The sequence below is a fragment of the Microcebus murinus genome, chromosome 10 (assembly GCF_040939455.1).
Source record: "Microcebus murinus isolate Inina chromosome 10, M.murinus_Inina_mat1.0, whole genome shotgun sequence".
In the NCBI taxonomy this organism is placed as follows: Eukaryota; Metazoa; Chordata; class Mammalia; order Primates; family Cheirogaleidae; genus Microcebus; species Microcebus murinus.
Window position 1 is genome coordinate 39,632,272 of NC_134113.1, and position 20,537 is coordinate 39,652,808.

At 40.3% G+C, this 20,537-nt stretch overlaps 1 protein-coding gene across 1 annotated transcript in view; it reads left to right on the forward strand.

The window, feature by feature from the left end:
- Nucleotides 1–3,641: 3,641 nt before the first annotated feature.
- The window catches only part of E2F7 (E2F transcription factor 7), a 40,042-nt gene continuing 23,146 nt past the window's right edge, over nt 3,642–20,537 (forward strand). The window contains exons 1-5 of the mRNA XM_020287969.2: nt 3,642–3,866; nt 4,569–4,661; nt 9,420–9,695; nt 14,627–14,795; nt 19,040–19,330. Coding sequence (XP_020143558.1) covers nt 4,569–4,661; nt 9,420–9,695; nt 14,627–14,795; nt 19,040–19,330 — 829 coding nt within the window. The 5' untranslated portion in view covers nt 3,642–3,866. The remainder of the gene's footprint in view (nt 3,867–4,568; nt 4,662–9,419; nt 9,696–14,626; nt 14,796–19,039; nt 19,331–20,537) is intronic.

Sequence of the window (20,537 nt, forward strand, 5' to 3'; positions counted from 1 at the left end):
GGTCTACAGAAGCAGTTCCCAACCATTTTGGCACCAGGGACCAGTTTCATGGAAAACAATTTTTCCACATACCATGGGTGGGCCAGATGGTTTTAGGATGATCTAAGTGCATTACATTTATTGTGCGCGTTATTTCTATTATCACCATGCTTCCCCCAAAATAAGACCTACCCATAAAATTCGCCTTAGCAGGATTTCTAAGCATTTGCTCAATATAAGCGCTACCCTGAAACTGAGACCTAGTGACGGGTGCGGCTGTATCTGCACAACCCATACATTTAGTCGTGGAGCGGTGAAGAAGACGAGCAGCCTTCTCATCTGCCCCATCATGACAGCTACTATCCCAGAGGTGACCGGAAAGGTTCGGGCAGCCCCACCAACAAGGTCAGCTCCCCCTGTCAGGTCTCGGCCAATGGTTATAAAGAAAATAGAGTCACAAGAAATTCAGAATGGAATTTGGGGTTTGGAGAGTTATGATGATGTTGCAGAAGAAGACAACTTAACTATATTTGAATAAATGTTGATTGTTGTACCGTACTTAAAAAAATAACACATCCCCTGAAAATAAACCCTGGGGTGTCTTCTTGAGGAACAATAAATATAAGACCCTTTCTTATTTTCAGGAAAACACGGTATTATGACATTGTTACTTGCCACTCATTGATAGAGTTTGGATATGAGTCTGTAAGCAATTGATTTATTATGGTCTCTGTGCAATCAAACCTCTCTGTTGATGATTATCTGTATTTGCAGCCGCTCCCCAGTGCTAGCATCACCGCCTCAGCTCCACCTTGGACCATCAGGCATGAGATTCTCATAAGGAGTGCGCAACCTACATCCCTCACATGCATAGTTTACAATAGAGTTCCTGCTCCTGTGAGAATATAATGCCACCACTGATCTAACAGGAGGCGGAGCTCAGGCGGTGATGCCAGTGATGAGAAGCAGCTATAAGTACAGATGAAGCTTTGCTTGCTCACCTGCTGCTCACCTCCTGCTGTGCTGCTTGGTTCCTAACACGCCACGGATCAGTACCAGTGCGTGGCCAGAAGTTGGTGCATGGCCTGGGAGTTGGGGACCACAGGTCTAGAGGGCTAAACAGTGGCCCCCCAAAAAAGTATATCCACGTCCTAATTCCCAGAACCTGTGAAGGAACGTTACTTTATTTGGAAAAAGGGTCTTTGCAGATATAATTAAATTAAGGATCTTGAGATAAGAATATCGGGGTTATCCGGGTGGGACCTAAATTCAATGACAAGTGTCCTTATAACGGACATGAACGTGAGAATTAACAGACAAAAGAGAAAGGAATGTGACCACAGAGGAGGAGATTGGACTGAGGCAGCCGCATGCCAAGGATTGCCAACAGGCACCAGAAGCTGGAACGGGCAAAGCACAGATTCTCCTCTAAGAGCCCTAGTTATGGCCCTGTGAACACCTTGATTTATGGCTTTCACAACTGCGAGAGAATAAATCTCTGTTCTCTGAAGCCAGCCAGTTTTAGTGATTGGTTATAGCAGCCACAGAAAATTAATACAGTTTGTAAAAAAAATTTCATCCAAATTTTTTCTTCCACCTAAGTATATTATTCAGTAAGTTACAATTTTATTCTTTATACTTTTCTTTATGCTTCCGCCTACTAGTTTCAGTTCAAAGTGTTATTTCTATTATAAAAATGTCAACCTTTTATTACTACTGTTACTTTTATGTTTAATGTTTTGTGTGCTTTTTTGTCTTTTTAACGTATGCCCTAGCAGTAATTTTGAGGCTGTATTTACCAGCATTCTAGAGTACAAAGTGAAAGACTTGACTGAGCATTCTGAATTCTGCCCAAAGTTCTTTTAAAAAATAATAATATATATACATATATGTATGTGTGTGTATATATATATATATATATATATATATATATATATATATATATATTTGGGTGTTATGGGGTAGACAGTGGAACTTTGGGACTGAAAGGATAAGGAGAATGATCCCCTTGCCGTAAAGTACATGGTTTGTAGGGAAATGTCTGTAGACATGGTTTAAAAAGGTCATCTCAAATTCCAATTGAGGTCCTACCTACCTAATCAATATTCTTTAAAACTATCCAGGTCGGCAGGGCACAGTGGCTCATGTCTGTAATCCTAGCACTCTGGGAAGCCAAGGCTGGAGGATCGCTAAAGGTCAGGAGTTCAAAACCAGCCTGAGCAAGAGCAAGACCTCTCTACTAAAAATAGTAAGAAATTAATTGGCCAACTATATATTCCTAAATATATAGAAAATATAGCTGGGCATGGTGGTGCATGCCTATAGTCCCAGCTACTCGGGAGACTGGGGCAGGAGGATCACTTGAGCCCAGGAGTTTGAGGTTGCTGTAAGCTAGGCTGATACCAGGGTACTCTAGCTCCCCCCCAACAGAGTGAGACTCTGTCTCAAAAAAAACTGTCCAGGTCATCAAAAACAATGAAAGTATGAGTAATTGTTACAGCCAAGAGGAGCCTAGGGAGATACGGAGATTAAAAGTATTGTGGTATCCTGGAACAGAAAAAAAGACTTTGGATAAAAATTAAGGAAATGTGAATAAAGTAATGACTTTAGTTAAAAAATAAAATACTAATATTGGTTCATTAATTTTAATAAATGTACTATACTAATATGTTAATAGAGGTGAAATTGGATGCTGGATATATGAGAACTTTGTAGTATCTTTCATTTTTTCTGTAAATCTAAAAGTGTTCTAAACAATAGTTTCTAAAAAAAAAAACTGTCTCTACCAACATTCGTAATTTAAATATGAAACTAAAGTTAAAGAAAGTGAAAAATTTTATACAAATCAGAATGTTGAGGAAATTTTCTCAACTGTTTCCTCAATGCCAGTCCATATTGCAAAGAATTGCTTTTTTAAAAGATAAGGCTTTTTCCTTCCTAATTATTTGCGATATTCCGAAAAGGGAGCATCAAGAAACATTTCCGGATTTGCAAAAAAAAAAAAAAAGCTAAGGGAAAAAAATGGGTTTGGCTTCCAGTCTGGTTTCCAGGGCTAACTGGCGTGCCATCTGCTCGCAGCACAGAGCGGTAACCATGGTTCACGTGTCACGCCAGCGTCCCGGTGTTAGGAAGTTTGCCCCAGCAAGTCTGAACAACTCCGCTTCCGCGCAGGTTACTAGGAGGTGCGGCGTGGGGAAAGGCGTGGCGGCGGCAGCATCCAGAGCGCGTATATCGTTTTTCCAAACTCCATCTGCTTTCCCCTCCCCTGGCTGTGCCCGCGGTCCCCGGGCGCGGCAAGCGGCGGGGTCCTGGGCGGGTCTTTTATGCATAACAAAAGAGTCCTCCACCTCCTCCTCTTCCTCCTGCAGCGGCCCCGCGCCGCCCCCACCTTGGCTTCCCGCGGCCCCGCCCGGGCGCGCGTCCTCCGCAGGAATTGGCTCCCGGGTCCGAGGTTTCCAGGTACCCGGAAGGGGGAGGGGGACTGAGGCCGCAACAATTGGGCGGGTGAGGGCAAAACGCGCGGCCCAGAGCGCCAAGACTCCGAGGGGCGGAGAGCCCGGGCCATGCGGCCGCGCGATTGGCCGGGGCCGCCCCGCCGGCCGCAGCTGATTGGTGGATTCTCAAATTCGGTCTCAAGGCGCCAGAGGAGGTGTTTTAGCGGGGATAGCGATCCCGGCTGGAGCCGCGCTCGGGGCTTCGGAACGCTGGCGCTGCCCGGAGGCTGTCTGGTCCCCGCCAGCCCAGGGCACTTGGCGCGAGGATCTGCGCGCCTCGCTCTACCCTCCCGATGTCGCCGCCAGGCTGCTGAGCGCCTCACCCCCTTCCCGCATCAGTGTGGCGCGGTGGAGGTCCGGGTGGAGGCAGGAAGCCTCCTTCGCAAAGCGGGAGTAAGTAAGCGTGCGGCCCCGGCGCTGGTGGCGGGGCGGGAATTGGGGGTGAGGGGACCCCGGCTGCCAGCCTACGACCCCTCCGCTCCCCCGGCTGGCGGGAGATCGAGGTGTTATCGTTGCGGCACCGGGTGCTCGGGGGCTGTGCCGGATCCAGCTTTTCCTCCAGCCGGACAGGAGAGGGGACTCGCCCTTGCCCACGATTTAGGGGTTTCATTGGAAGAATTTATTTTGGGGGTCTGCCTGGAGGCCTGAGAAAGGGCTGTGCTAAGCTCTGAGTGGGTTTGGTCTAGCGATCAGGTTTCCCTCTCCTCTGATTCAAACCCCCTCAAAGCCGAATTCCTCCCAGTTCTTTGCGCCAAAATTAACTGACCTGGGAGACCCTGTACTTTCTGACAGATTTGACCAACACCCTCCTGACTCGGTAACTTTATTTTGCCCTGTAGCCTTTTTCATTAAGAATTACTATTTTTGTTGATTTTTTTTTCTTCCCAGATTTTCAGTAATTACTAAGTACATTTTAAGTGTGTTTGTTCATGTGCGTTTTAGAGAGGGTTGGAAGGCGGCTACATTCCTGGAAATTCCCAGGACATGTTTGGGGAAGGGGAAGTTCATGTTCACAAACAAGTAATAAATACATAGGTATTTTGTTGGGAGAAAAAAATATCTAATTATACGATCATTTTCTAATGTGCATTACAGATGGAGGTAAATTGTTTAACACTAAAAGACCTGATCAACCCCAGGCAGTCCAGGTTAGATTTTGCAATTGAAGATGGAGAAAATGCACAAAAGGTAAGCACACATAAATACCTTAATCTCTAGCATAATAAGGATGATGATACCTAATCCAATTAAGTGTTCCAACATGCTACTTGTATTTGTCTTATAAACATCATAATCAATTTTGATGAACATTGTAGAAACATACTTTTTTAAAAATGGAGTCATCCACATCATTATTGTTACAATTGTACTCTCAGTCATTGAGCTATGGAAAGAGAGGCTAGGTTAGATGTAATGTTGGAACCAATTATGTAAGAGATGCTGGACACAGCAATCAAAAATTTGTAAGACGGTTGTCAAGGGTAGTTTAGCTAATGCTCTGTAGGAATGTTAAGTCTCAGTTCTCAGGAAAATAGACTTTTGTAGTTTCAAATGCTGGATTATTAAGGTGCTGTAAAATGTCTTCATAACAATGAACCAGTTCCTAGAGGCTGTTCCATTCACCCAAGAGAATGACCTGTGCCTACCATATAGGGAGAAAAAGTAACTCAGCCCACCAACATACTCTGAATATTTTACAGTGCTACTGATAGCATTTCTGTGCATGCTACTGAGCCATTCTCTCCCTTTTTGCACCCCTTGTGATTTGTAAGACTGAAGTGATGTCTTCAAGAAATGTTAAAAAGTTAACTGGCAGTAACGATTCTAAACTATCTGAGCATTTTTAGTCAGAGGCAAATAGATTTAACAAACCCAGTTTTAGAAACTTTGGATATAAACCTGAGAGTAGCAACTTCCTTGGGCATCAAGGCTTAACATCAACCAGGAAACCACCTGGTTGTGAAGCACCTGTTAAATGGGCCTTGAAGAAAAGGGCCTTGACACTCATTAATTTTGAATACATGTGAAATTGTGTGCTTTTCCATGTAGGGATTTTTTTTGTTTGTTTGTTCAGCATTTTGATTTATTTTTGTTAGGAAAAAAAGTACAGTAGTCCCCCTTATCCGCAGGGGATATCTTCCAAGATGCCAAGTGGATGCCTGAAACTGTGGATAGTAATGAACCCGACTGCTGTCAATTGGAACATGTTTCTGTTCATGTCTTCCACCCACAAATTTAATGCCTTTCCATCTTAACTAAGCCTTGAAAGAATGTGTAAATGTACATTTATATAAAGTCTAAGTCAGTACTCCACTTCTGTCCTTCTGGGTCAATGACTTTTATCAAGTGCCTTCAACAAGGACCCTTCTCCTCTATCATCAGTAAGTGCTGTGTCCAGTTGAGCTTTTACATTGTAATGGGTTTGGAAAAAAACTCAAAAGAGACTGGGCAAGTGGCTAATATGTTTGAAATAGAATTGTATGAGCAAGGATCATATCACCTCAAAGAGAAGACAAGAGATGAGAACAGAGTCCTTCTGCAGAGATGCTAGGAGCTAGTGTCTTTTTCATGTTGCTAGGAAGTAAAGGAGGAGATTTTAGGGATGATGAGAACATGGGGTTTGGAGTCACAAGGTCATGAGTTTGATTTCTTGCTTTTCCATTTATTAACTATTTAACAAACATACATATTTATAAGATCTTTCAACAAATATGTATGTTTCAGATGCTAAGGATATGGTGGTTTAATGAGTCTCATAACCTCCCTAAGGCCATTTTGTTCTGCCATTAATTGGAGTTAATGTATAGCACCTCCCCTGTTGGGTTTCTGAAAAACATCCATCGGCACATATTCTTCATATTGTACTGAATCACAGTGATAACCCAAAAATGAATTTGATGCAGGCCGTACCGTCAGTTACCAGAGAGACTTTCAGGGACCCAAATATCTGAGTTACCCTATGGAGAGTTCTAGAATGACCTCCTGGTAGGGGCAAGGAGGCCAGACTTTTACAGGTTATTGCTATTTCCATCAGCTAGTGAGTACAAGCTAGGCATCCCAGGAGGGATTATGATGCTGGATGAGTCAGCCCTCTTCCAGTCTGGTTAAGGGTTTAATATTGGCATTACTTCCAGTAGCTGGGGAAATGAGTCATTCATTTCTAGAGAGATCCGGGTGCATCCTAGTGTCCACTAAACAGCTGGGCAGCATTGCTAAAAAAACTTTGGAGATAAATACTTTAGTCTGAATCCCTCATTTTATGCATATGGCAACTTGGGCTCAGACAGAATGAACGATTTGTCCATGGATCAAAAAGATACAAAAAGAGGTGAGACACAAATCAGCTTTATAAGTCTCCATTCCAGTCCCCTTATCACTTCCCTATAAATGTCAGGATAGCAGGATAAACAGATGGATGAAGCAGGGTGTGACCAGATTACAATTAACTTTCTGCCCACTGTAGACCTTAGAAAACAATTTGCTTGGCTTTTTTTTTTTTTGATGTATTAATAGGTGTAGTATGATCATAACCTACCACTTGACCTAACTCCCCTCCTTTTCATCAAACTGCAGTGAAAATATATCAAAGTATATAAATAAATCATCATTCTGAGTTGCTCCCTTGCAAGGGAAAAAGTAGGAACTCATCATTCCAATGAGGACAGATACTGTGTAAGCAATATCGAAGGCAAGTAAATCTCTGTCTACTCAGCATGTCTGAACCACACCTTCTACCAAGAGGACACCTTTTGGAATAACCAGATAATCAAGACACAGTGTTCTTTGAGCACCTGTAATGGGCAAGACATTGTGCCCAAAATTGGGATGAATAACACATGTGGAACTTGCCCCTTGACCACTCCAAATGCATAGTGTCATTGCGACAAGACACACATCCAGGAAATAAAATAGCAATACCATGTGCTGTAGTGTATTATCTCAAAGTGCCAGAATGAATGGCAATAAAGAATAGGAAAGAGGGAAAAGATAAAGCAAAGTTTTATTGAGCACTCACTGTAGGCCAGGAACTATTTTTCTAACCCTTGAGGTGGGCATTTTTATGAACTTCATTTTCAGTTGAGAGAAATAAAATATAGTGAGGTGCAGGAACTTGTCACACTCACACTGCTGATAAGTAGTAGAGTCAGGTCAGCTGGCGTCAGGTAGTTTTGTGCATAACTACTTCCCCATCCTGCCTCTGCCTAGCTGCTTGTGGGCATCACGGCCTGCTGGGGCCTGCTGGGTACCTTTAGTTGGAGTTGTGAAAAAGATAACTTCCTCCCAACTTGCACCCAGGACATGCTCATTTTTAAATGCAGAATTCAGAACCATCTGCTTTCAGCCGTTTCTTACATACCAATGATTTTTACATTGAATGAGGTCATGTGTGACCTCAGGCAAGTTATTGACCTTTTGGTGCCTCAGTTTCTTCATCTGTAAACTGGAAAAATAATAGGACCTATGTCACAGGATTGGATGAGGACTTAATACGTGCAAGGTACATGAAACAGGGCGTGATATAGTAAACGCTCGGTAATTTCACTTGTGGAAGCCTTCATCAGACTGGCATGCCAGCAGGGACTTGTTAAAGGAGGTTAGTGGATGCAGCGCTCTGGGCTGGGTGTTTACTGCTGCTGTGGCATGAGAAATCCCCACACCCATCCACTCCCTTCCTTCCTGTTATGCTGGGACAGAACGTTATCATGGCTAGCTCGCAGCTTCTGCTGATGCAAGGAATAAGATTTGCTCTGTTTACACAAACTCCAGTTTCTCCCAAACAATCTTTTACCTCTTCACATCTTAATCATTTATAGGAAAGCACGTTCTGTAAATCACTGCTCAGCCAAAATGCACGCATGTAGTAGCTTTAGAGTGGTGTGTGTGCAGGAGATTGAGTGACAGATATTTAACTCATCTACCTTCAAAATCATGTAAGACACTGTTGACTGGAAAGGAATCCCACAGGAAAAGCAGAATCTTCCGGTTCTTGAATATTGAATATTGAATTATTGAATTCTCTTATTCTGAATTCTGTTTTGAATATTTTGAAACTTATTTTAGAGGAATTTGTTTTAATTACTTGATAGTTCTAAATGTGGATTCTATATATTTACCCCTTTTTCATAATGGGGAAATCATTAATCTTTTCTTACAATTATTGAGGATCATCTACTCAAAGTGTGGTCTGAGGACAGGTGCTTTTCCACAAACTATTATCAGGCTACAAAAAAGTTAACAGAACTTGGGAGTTAAGCACTTAGAAACCTCAGTAGCAAGTTGATATTGCCACCAGGACATCTAAGCCTATGATCAGTGGTCCTTTGTTGAACAAGCCAGTTTGAGTGACAAACTCAAATGGCAAGTCACATCTGGTGGGAGTTGCATAGTAGTCCTATGAAGTAAGATCACATATCAATATGATCAATATGTGGGAGAAGCACTGCTCTAGGAGAATATTACTAGGTTGGCTTAAAATATTGTATTTTGCTAGACGTTCTTCCATTAACTGGTCCTGCTGTTAATTGCTCTATTAGCACTAGTGAACATTGAACTAGAAAAGCATAATTGCTCTTCACTAGTTAATGCAAACTTGTAAATAGTGTTTTTAAAAAGGTGGCACTTAGAAGCAATATGGACTCAACCACATTGGCCTTCATCAGCCCCAACTATTACGAGTGACATACATTTATGACATCTCTCACAGAGATTCCACGAAAAATATATTTTAAAGGAAGAGTAGATTATAGTCTATTTCTCATTGGAACCACTCTTCAATTCCCTTGAAGCCTTCTGTCTAATTTTCATTAGTCCTATCCCGATACTTTTCAGCCCAACATATGGTCCTATTTGTATTTTCGAGTATTAGTGAAAGGTGGGAACAAAGTGTACTCTTAGCTGACACCTGCCCTTTCTCGCTCTTGCTAAAAGGTCTCTGTTTTAAAATAGGAAAATATATTTGTTGATCCATCAAGAATGGCCCCGAAGACACCAATAAAAAATGAACCAATTGACTTATCGAAGCAAAAAATCTTCAGTCCAGAGAGAAATCCCATTACTCCAGTTAAGCCTGTCGACAGACAGCAAACAGAACCGTGGACACCCACAGCTAACCTGAAGATGCTCATTAGTGCCGCCAGCCCAGACATAAGGGACCGGGAGAAGAAAAAGGGACTTTTCCGACGCATTGAAAATAAGGATAATGCATTTACAGACTCTATACAGGTAAACAGGCTGTGCTCCTCAAGGCTTTTATAGAACTTACAAAATATTACTTGATTATTAAAAATTCTCAATTTTTCAGCTCTTATTGAGCCAAAAGCAGTATTAAACTGAATTATCTTTTTATTTATAGCAGAATTCTTGCTCTGTATCCTATTTTTCATGATGAATGCTTTCTTCTCTTCTGTATGATACTCCCTGGACCAGAACACATTTAAAAATGATAAAATATTTTTTAAGTAATAATATTTAATAATTTTGATTTAATGAAGGAATTTGGATTTCTTTAAATGCTACTGTGAATTATAATTTTGCTCACATTTTAAAGGTGGTATTAATCTAAATATTTTAGATTTGGGAAATTCCATTCTCATATATGTTCAGTTTGTTAGTTTGGGGTTTTACTAAAGTTAAGCCATCTTTGAATTCCCTGTCCTGTGGGGAACCGGAGCTATTGACAAATAAGCAGCATATTTACACTTTTTAAAAAATTCAATGGTCAATGATTTTCACTCTTTCATCAAACTTTTTCCCAGACTTGGTAAGAAGTTTCTTGCAGATTTGGGTGTTCTTAGCTATTTTTTCTCCTTTTGGTGGATTTTTTTAAGCTATAAAAATTGCCAAAACGAAGAAATTGGGAGGAGATAAGAGAAAAAAATGTCCTGAATTATAACTTAAAATTAATAAAACAAAATTAATTTAATCCACTATATATATCATTGGAGTGATAGAACTAACAGATTGTTTCATGTAACTAAACACAAATCATACAGTTTTGAGAGAAGTTTTTACATGCTTAAAGCCAAAAAAATTTATAATTCCTTTTTTAAGTCTTGTTTATTCTTCACTTCCTTTATATTTTATATTTAATGTTAGAAGCACAAGGAGCTTGGTTTTAGAGGCCTTGGGTTAAAATCACTAGCTAGGTGGCTGGGGGAAACCACTCAGGGTCTCTGCACCTCAGTTTACTCATCTGTAAAATGGGAATCATGGTACCTGCCTTGGTTTTATTAGCTTTTATTCTAAAAACTAAATAAAATTAAGTGTGCTTTTTGCTGTCAAAAGCATATAAATATTAGGTGTTTTCTTTTGTAATTTTCTCGACAAAAATATAGCAAAGTGAAAATCACCCAATGGGAATTGTTACTGACCTCTTTCATAACGTGATGTTATTGATATCTTATTTTGATAGAACTAGTTGTTTAACATGGCCCTAAAACTAAATTTTTGGGTTTTGTATCCAAGCTTTATAAGGAGATTTTAACTGATCAGTCACTAGAAATGTTCAGTACTACTTGGAAATAAATACCTTAAATTTGAGTGGCCATAAAACAGGCTTTTAATATCTTTTAAAAATTGGCCTTTATTACCATTTGATACACTATTTGATCATATAAAATATACTTACCCTATGCAATAATACATTTAACCCCCATAAATCTATCTCTCAGCCCAAAAGCCAGAACAATACTATTAATTGACATCTGCCTCCCTGACAGAGCATCCACTCTCCTGAATTTGTATTTATCATGTTCCTGTATAGTGTATTGCATAGATTTGTTTAGTTTGGTTTGGTTTGGTCCTTAGGCTTTGTAAAATTGAAACTATATGCAGTGTACAATCTTCTGAGACTTGCTTTTTTCAATCAACATACTTCATTAAGATTCATTTGCATTTTTGCCTGTAGCTGTGGTTCTTTCATTTTCATTGCTATGGGATATTCCATTACATGAATACACCACAACTTATTTATCTGTTTTCCTATTTATAGCTGTTTGAGTTTACAATTTAAGGCTAATATGAACTATGCTGCTATGATATTCTTGTGTATGTCTCCTGGTGTATATGTACAAGAGTTCCCTAGGACAGGGGTTCTTAAAGTGTGATCTGGGGACTTCATGTCCACAAAGAGTCTTACCGGTCAATGAGGTCAAAACTATTTTCATAATACTAAGACATTTGCCATTTGAACTCTCATTTTCTCCCAAGTGTATACTGCAGTCTTCCAGTAAGTATATGATGTGGACATTGCCACAGATTGAAAATGAAAGCAAGCACAAGAATTCAGTTCTCTTCTATTAATCCAGACGCTAAATAGATTTGAGAAAAATGACCTTTTTCTCACAAAACATTTTAACTGTCTCAGTTTTAATGTCTAATACAGCAACTATCAGTAGATAAAACCTACATAAATAAAAGGCTCTGTAGGGTCCTCAGTCATTTTTAAGAATATAAAGGGATTCTGTGAGCAAAACATTTAAGAACTACCATTTTAGGGTATGTACTTAGTAGTAGAATTGCTAGGTCACTGGTATGCAAATATTCACAAAATAATGCCAAATTGCTTTCCAAAGTATTATTTGCTTCCAACAGTAATGTATAAACATTTATTGATCCACATCCTGACACTTGAAATTGTTAAATTTATTAATCTCTGCCAATCTAGTGAGTATACAATTTATATCTTTTTGTGGTATTCATTTGCTTTTTCTTGGTCACTCTGGAGGTTACGCTTCCTTCCACATGTTTACCGGGCACCATGTTTTTCCCACTTGCATAAAATGCATGTTTGTATTTTTTGCCAATTTTTACTGGGTTGTTAATCTTTTTCACATTGATTTGCTGGAGTTGATCATATATTCTTGATACTGAACTTTTATTAATTATGTATGTTACATATATGCTCTTTCAGTTTGGTGATTGTCTTTTCCCTTTATGTTGTTTCTTTTTGATGGACAGAAGTTCTCAAGTTTAACATAGTCCAGGGTATAAATTCATTCTTTTAAGGGTAATGTTTTTTGTGACTATTTAAAGAAATCCTTCCCTATCCCAAGGTTAGAAAATTATTTTCCTACATTTTCATCATTTAAAATTTGCTTTATTTGTTTAAATCTTTAATCATTTGGAATTGCTTTTTGTGTACACTGTGATTCAAGAATAATACATCTTTGTTTTTCTATTGTATAATCAGGTGTCCCTGCACCATTTATTCAGGAGTTCTTCCCTTCCTCCCAGTTGGCAGTGCAACCCTTTCATATGTCAAAGTTACATTTATATGTATGTATGTGTCTGGACTCTTTTCTGTTTCGTTGGCCAGTTTGTCTATGCATATACCCCAATACTCTTATTGTAATTAGCCTTCATATCAGGTGAAACAGAATGCTCAACTTATTTTTCTTGCTTGTGTGGGCTATTGTTGGCTTTTTGTTCTTCCATTATACATACTTTACACTGGATTTAATTTTAATTGCATTGAATCTGTAGATTAATTTGAGAAGAATTAACCTTATGATGGTACTGAGTCTTCCTATCTAGGAAAATAGTATATCTAAGTTTTAAATATCCTTCTTTAAGATCTAAGTTTTAGTATTTTATGCAAATAGATTTTTGCTAGATTTATTCCTAAAAACCTTATCATTCTTGTTGCTTGTGTAAATGATGTCTTTTCAATTCATTTGCTGTTACTATTGTATAGGAATGCAGCTGATTTTTTTAAAATATATTGTCTCATATTCAGTTACCTTGTTAAATTCTCTTATTATGTTTAACCACTTCAGTACCGCGCTCACCAGCCACTAAACCTTGCCCACAGCCGGCACTCATAGTCTGCACGATAGTTTGTGCTGTGCATTGACGGCGAATCCATTTTGCTCTTGTGTGATGAGGAAAGCTTTAAAGCACTGAAAGCTTGTTTTACTTTACAGGCAACTTTACTTGTAGTGTAAATCAGAATAGGTAACATATACATATATGTTTTCATTACGTTATTTTTAAATGTTCACAATTTTATTTTAATAAATAAAAAATTAGAAAAGTCATATCATGGCTGCCGGCTAAAGTCGACGCTCAGCTGTGTGCTTTCATATCACGGCTGTTGGCTAAAGTCTCGCGTTCATCTGTGGCTATCGACTATAGTCGCCACTGGTACTGAAGTGGTTAATAACTTGTCTGAGGTTCTTTTCAGTTTTTTATGTGAACAATCACATTTTCTGCAGAATGAAAGGTTTTACTTATTCCTTTCTAGTCCCTGTGCCTCAATTTCTTTATCCTGTCCTCATGCACTACTGGGATCTCTAATAAATGATAGTGGACATCCTTATCATTTTCCTGATTTTAAGGGAAAGTTTCCAAGTTTTTCCCATTAAGACAGATGTTTCCTATTGTGTTTTCATGACTACATTTATTTCATTGAAGAAGTTCTCTCCTGTTCCTAATTTTCTGAGGGCATTTTTGGAAATCATGAATGAGTGTTAAATTTATCAAATGCTTTTTCTGAATCTATTAAGATAATCATATCACTTTTCTCCTTATATCTTTCCTTTAAAAAGTCTTTTACTTTCTTGGGGCTTGAATGGAGCCCCTTTCGAATGTAGTGATGTACCTTGATGGTACAAGGTACTAGTTTAGTGTACTCACAAATGAGAAATAATAATAAGATTTAACTGCCCTAGTTCAGTTTCATCAACCTTTGGTCAGTTGTAAAATGTAAAACAATTTGGTGACAGGATGCAGGCCAGTGCATCTCAAACTTTCATGTCAATAGGACTCACCCAGAATCTTCTGACAGAGCAGATTCTGATGCAGCAGATCTGCGACAAGGCCTGAGATTCTATGTCTCTAACAAGCTCCTGCCAATGCTGATTTCAGGGGTTCAACAAACACACTAGTAGCTGCCTAAAAATAACTACATTTTTCATTTTTTTAACTTTTAAGTAATACACTCAGCCTCAAATTACAAAGGAGAAAAAAATTCAGCCCAGACAAAGCAATAGGTAAAACATACAGAAAATTATATTAGGAAGTATATTTTAACCAGAATCTAGGATGGTATGGATTGAGATGTCCTCCCCATTTGCCAATACCAGCCATTGCAATTTCTCCATTAGGATGTTAACTGTGATGTTTCCCCCCTCCCTTCTCTCTGCCCTCTATAGCTTGTTGTTGTTGGGGACAGTGCTGTGGATGAATTTGAAAAGCAAAGGCCAAGCAGAAAACAGAAAAGTTTAGGACTCTTGTGCCAGAAGTTTCTAGCTCGCTATCCAAGTTATCCCTTGTCAACTGAGAAAACTACCATCTCCCTAGATGAAGTTGCCGTCAGTCTTGGTATGTATCATGAGATTACCTGTAGGCCTGTCTCCAGCTACAGTGGGAAACTGGTTTCCTTGGGCAAGCCGACCTGTCTCCAGCTACAGTGGGAAACTGGTTTCCTTGGGCAAGCCGAAGGCTTCAGGCAGCATGAGCCCTCCAAAAGGGTGAGCAGGCAGAGCTTCCTTTGTTATCATCGAATTTCTCTTCATTATGCATAGGATTTCAGGGAGCCTTCTAGACCTGAGCGCCAAACAAAAATTCAGTTTTTTTAACCTTACAAAATATTTTCATAAGAGGCAATATTTTTATGTGACTTACATTACAAACTAGTATCTCATATTTTATATTTATCTTCCTTCAAACAGACTCAAAAATATTTAGAAATAGCCTACTTTTGATTTTTAATAGTGTTTCTTGGAGCTCAGAACTGGTGTCATTTCAACTGAAGCAAGATTTGAGAGCATGAGCATTATGTTTAAAACTGTATACATGATCTTCACACCAAGCCCATCAAACTAGAAAAAGCACATTTGGACATAACTCAAACAGCTGAACCTTATAACAAAGAGGAATACATGTGTTCACATGGCAGGAGTATGTAATGTAGGATGGGTATAGTGGCTGTAAATATGCATACAGTTACTTCAGCATAGAGACCCCCAGTGGACATGAATTGCAGTTGGTTCCAGGATGAACATGCTATTGACAACCATTGCTGCTATGACATGCTATGACAACAAAATAAGTAGAAACAGCAATGGTTTGAAGATGTCAGGGTGTCCCCATAAAAAATTGGGGGGTTTTACATACAGAATAAAAAGAAAAAAGTTCTGAAACTAAATAAATAAATGATGGATGATAATTTTTGTTTGTTTCATAGTTCTACTTCTTCCATAGCCCAGAGAAATGTCCCCTAGTAGATGATGATTAATCTGAATTATTCACACTCATAGCTAAAAAGATTTTGGTTGTTGGAAACCGAGATGATGAGGAGGTAGTGAGTTGCCATGGCCTGGGCTTTGGGTCAGATAAAGCTGGATTTGAAGCCCAGCTCTCTTAATTTACAGGCTGTAAGAGCTTTAAAAAGTTAATTAGGCCGGGCGCTGTGGCTCACGCCTGTAATCCTAGCTCTTGGGAGGCCAAGGCGGGCGGATTGCTCAAGGTCAGGAGTTCAAAACCAGCCTGAGCAAGAGCGAGACCCCGTCTCTACTATAAATAGAAACAAATTAATTGGCCAACTGATATATATATAAAAAATTAGCCGGGCATGGTGGCGCATGCCTGTAGTCCCAGCTACTCGGGAGGCTGAGGCAGAAGGATCACTCGAGCCCAGGAGTTTGAGGTTGCTGTGAGCTAGGCTGACGCCACGGCACTCACTCTAGCCTGGACAACAAAGTGAGACTCTGTCTCAAAAAAAAAAAAAAAAAAAAAAGTTAATTAACCTTTTATTGTCTATAGTGTAGAGACTACAGCATCTACCTTGCAAAGACATAGCAAAGTTGGGGGTAATGTCTGTAACATGCCTAAGTCACTGCCTGACATGGATAGCTCCCATTACTACATGAAGCAGTTTCTATTCAGCTCTTACTAGAATATGTCCAGTCCCCCGCCCCCAGCTGTCTCATCAGCCTTTATAGCTAGGAAGAGGAAGTAGAGTGCTAGGGTTCGGGAGCCATTATGGAACCCAAAGATATAATACAGTGTTCTAGGATTGGTGGCATTTGATCAACAAAAGGAAAGTAAGCCAGCCAGGCAGAGGCATAGTGAAGAGCCAGTGAAGCACATGGGGCTGGAAACTAGAATCACAGAAGATAAGGGTAAAATGATAGATTGTCTGGTGTCCTTCTCCTTGGGATTCATGAAGCCTACTTCCTTCTTATATCCAGCTTCCACCAAGGGTCCTGCACTGATGTCACTGCAGAAGACAAAAGATTAGATATTGGAGGGCTGTGTTACAGGTCTCAGGGAGGACTCCCCTATAGGCTACAGATCATTCTGCAGATCCCCAGGTTCCGTCTGCCTGGATCAAAACTCCAGGGATTTTCACAATACAACAGCTCTCCAATGCCTCCTGATCACCAAGACCTGCCAAATGAGCATGCCAACCTCAACCTTCATATGAGGTTGAAAAATGGGATCCCTTGTTGAAAGCTATTTCAGTGGTAACTGTCTTTTGGGGTTGAGTCAAAATTCCCTGCTACATCCCAGGGTACAAGCTATAAGACCAAGGATGTGTAGAGCATTCATTTGCACTGTTTCTCAGATTCTGATGCTATGTAGATTTGATATTGATATCATGGGTAAGAATTTAAAAAACTGGGAGTGACTTTAGTAAATGGAAAATAGCAAAGCTGAGGGCACTGGACTGAGAGTTGTTCTTAATAAGTTCCATTGGGAACTAAGGGAAGCATAGCAACAACTGGTAAATCCTTGACCATATAACTTAAAACCATGATAAGGATTAATAGAACTACTTGAATACAAAAGAAAAAGAAGACTGAGTGCCAGGGTTTCCTTCCTGACAGAGCAAGCTCCCAGAGTAACACATGGGTCTTGAGACCTGAGACATGGAACTTTTTAGTGCACTAGCCAGTGGACAGTTAAAATTCAGTCCAGATTGAAGAGGTGAGTGAGTGAGGAGGCAAGCAGCCACCATGCAGGTATTCACCAAAACCACCTACTGAGCTCCCAGCGTGCATATTAAGCATAGTTGTAACTCTCCATGTGGTCAGAAGCTTCTTTTATTTTCATTTCTTGGGATGTCTAGCCACTAGGTGGAGACTTAACAGCTTGTTATCAAAAACAAAATAACAAAACAGGCGGGCATATGGCTGGCCCTGGGGTGTCTCAGTTGTATTCACATGACATTTCTAATGGGAAGGTTTATAGAATGTTACACTCTAAACAAGATGTGTTAATATATGAAAACAGACTGGAATAAAGAAGCAGGCAGTTCTGGACAAGGGGCTGCCGACTGCTCCTGCCAGCACCTTCCGGCAGGCATCTGGCACCAACGTCTGAGCTCCTGAGGGTAGCCAGCCTTTCAGGGTCATGAGCGGAAATGTTCTGATTGACTGTGAAAGGCCTCTTCATGCATGTGATAGAACTTCTCTCAGCTCCAGAGTTCTTATTGTAATTTGGTATATTTCTCGTGTTAAGTCTTTGAAGAGCTAACAGCTACATTCACTGAGTCTGCCCTGATTATATAACAGCTCCTGGCAAGTGAAAAGAAAGAGGGCATCTTTGTAGCTGGGCTGGTTTCCTGCAAGATGCCTAGAGGCTTTTGCTGTGGATACTTAGATGAGAGCAAAGTAGGCCATGCGTCCAAGGGCCTGTTTCACAACACAATGAGTCACATACATGAGATTTTTAGAATCAGTTTCTACTGTGACCTCTTAATGCTGGCAGGGATTTGCGGTATCTCCAATGCCATGCAAAAAGTATTTACAAACGTATTTATTTAAAATGAATGCCAACTGGGGACCCTTTACATGTATGGTTGCATCTAATCTTCATCATTTTATGTGATACATACTAAGGCATAGAAAGGTGAAGTAACTTCCCAGCTAGTAAGGGATAGATCAGGGATTCAAATCCAGGCAGTGTGACTGCAGGGCCCCAAACTTAACCACTGTTAATACCGTTTTTTGTTTGTTTGGGTATTTTTTTGAGATAGTCTCTCACTCTGCCGTCCAGGCTAGAGTGCCATGGCATCAGCCTAGCTCACAGCAACCTCATAATCCTGAGCTTAAGCAATCCTCCTCCCTTAGCCTCCCAAGTAGCTGGGACTACAGGTGCACACCATGGCATCCAGCTAATTTTTTCTATTTTCAGTAGAAACGAGGTCTCGCTCTTGCTCAGGCTGGTATCAAACTCCTGAGTTCAAGTGATCCTCTCACCTTGGCCTCCCAGAGTACTAGGAATACAGGTATGAGCCACTGTGCCTGGCCAATACTTATTTTTTTTTTAAAAGATGGGATCTTGCTCTTACTCTGTTGCCCAGGCTGGAGTACAGTGGTACAGTCACACCTCATGTGATTTATCCTAGATCTTTTTGAGGGTTGGATCCCAAGAAGGAAAAGGAAAAATAATTTGTTGCTTCCATCCTTACAGGTTGAACTTATTGAGCATCTACACTTGCTGGACATTACATTGGTGGTCATTATGCAAAGTAGTTCACAGGCACGGTCCACAGTTTTTAATTTATACTTAAAAACGTTCATCTGCGTGAAGTCTGTTGGCTTCTGTTTTTGAAACAGGTGTGGAGAGGAGACGTATCTATGACATTATAAATGTGCTGGAGTCACTGCATGTGGTCAGCCGGGTGGCGAAGAATCAGTATGGCTGGCATGGACGGCACAGCCTGCCCAAGACCCTGAGGAACCTCCAGAGACTGGGAGAGGAGCAGAAATACGAAGAGCAGATGGCATACCTCCAGCAGAAGGAGCTAGACCTGATGGATTATAAATTTGGAGAACGTAAAAAAGATGGCTATCCAGAGTCCCAAGATGCACAGTTATTGGATTTCTCTGAGCCCGACTATCCCTCTTGTGAGTCCATTGTAACCTCATGAGTAATGGCAGAGAGACAGTGATGGTCTCTTCAGAAGAGTTTCACTGCTAAGATGGCAAGTGCCAGATTGAAAGCCCTGGAGGGAGATGTCCTCTTATTCTCTCTACTGGAGAAAGGGAGACAGATGGCTCCCAACTGGGCTGCCCACTCGACCTCCCTTGAAACCTGTCTCGTGGCAGTTCACCAGTGTTTGGCATGTTGGGACCCTCGCTCGCTAACGGCACTCCCTTTAGATTGACAGCCCCATGCTGTTTTCTTTTGTGAGACATTAAGTAAAATTTACTTCGAAGAAGTGATCTTTTCAAAGACTTTTATCTAATTGTATATTGGAGTAGGCTACTTGTAAAAGAACCCCATTTGCAGAAAATGCTGATAAGAAAGACAGACGACCCCTGCTTTCACTGGGGGCAGAAATTTTGATTCCTGTCTGCATTGTCCTTCCCTTCCAACTCATATTTATCCTCTTCTTTCAGTCATTGATCTTCTTCATTCTTACCCTCCTCCCTGTTGCTTAGATGACAAAGTACAAGTATCACACTCACATTTCACTTGCAAATATAAGAAATAGGAATGGAAAGAAAAGGGGGCCTTGTTTTTCATTAGATTCACTGCCTCATGCCTTTTAGTTCCACCCCATGAGCCAAGACTTATCCTAATAACCAGAGAAGACAGCCATCTGTTGGGGACAGTGTGCCTGCCCTCCACAGGAGCACACAGATAATCAGCCTATTTATGTGCAGTTTATTGATTCATGTGTTTCTGAAAAGAAATGGGAGAGGTGGGCACCAACTATGCTTAAGGTATAAGCTAGATATTGTGGATACAGAGAAGTAAAAATGGAGTTCTTGCCTTTGAGAGGAGAGTTGATGTTCTGAAAACAATTCTATATCCCTACCCTGTCTTTTTATCTTACATTAATCTTTTCAAGAAGTTGCTTCAGAAAAACTGCCACTTGTGATTCTATTATATGAAGTATAAGTATAAAGCATTGAGAGTGGTTTCAAATATGCATTTCAGAGTTTATACCTACTCTAGAGTAATTTTATGAGCCACAAGAAAATCTGGCTCATTTCTTTATGAGCTGACTTTTGGGATGTGTGTCCACTAGGGTTCTGCCTATAAAGAGGGTGCTTTTTCCATCTGCTGGGAGAGCTAGATAGTTCTGGCAAATGCAAGGGCAGTCTT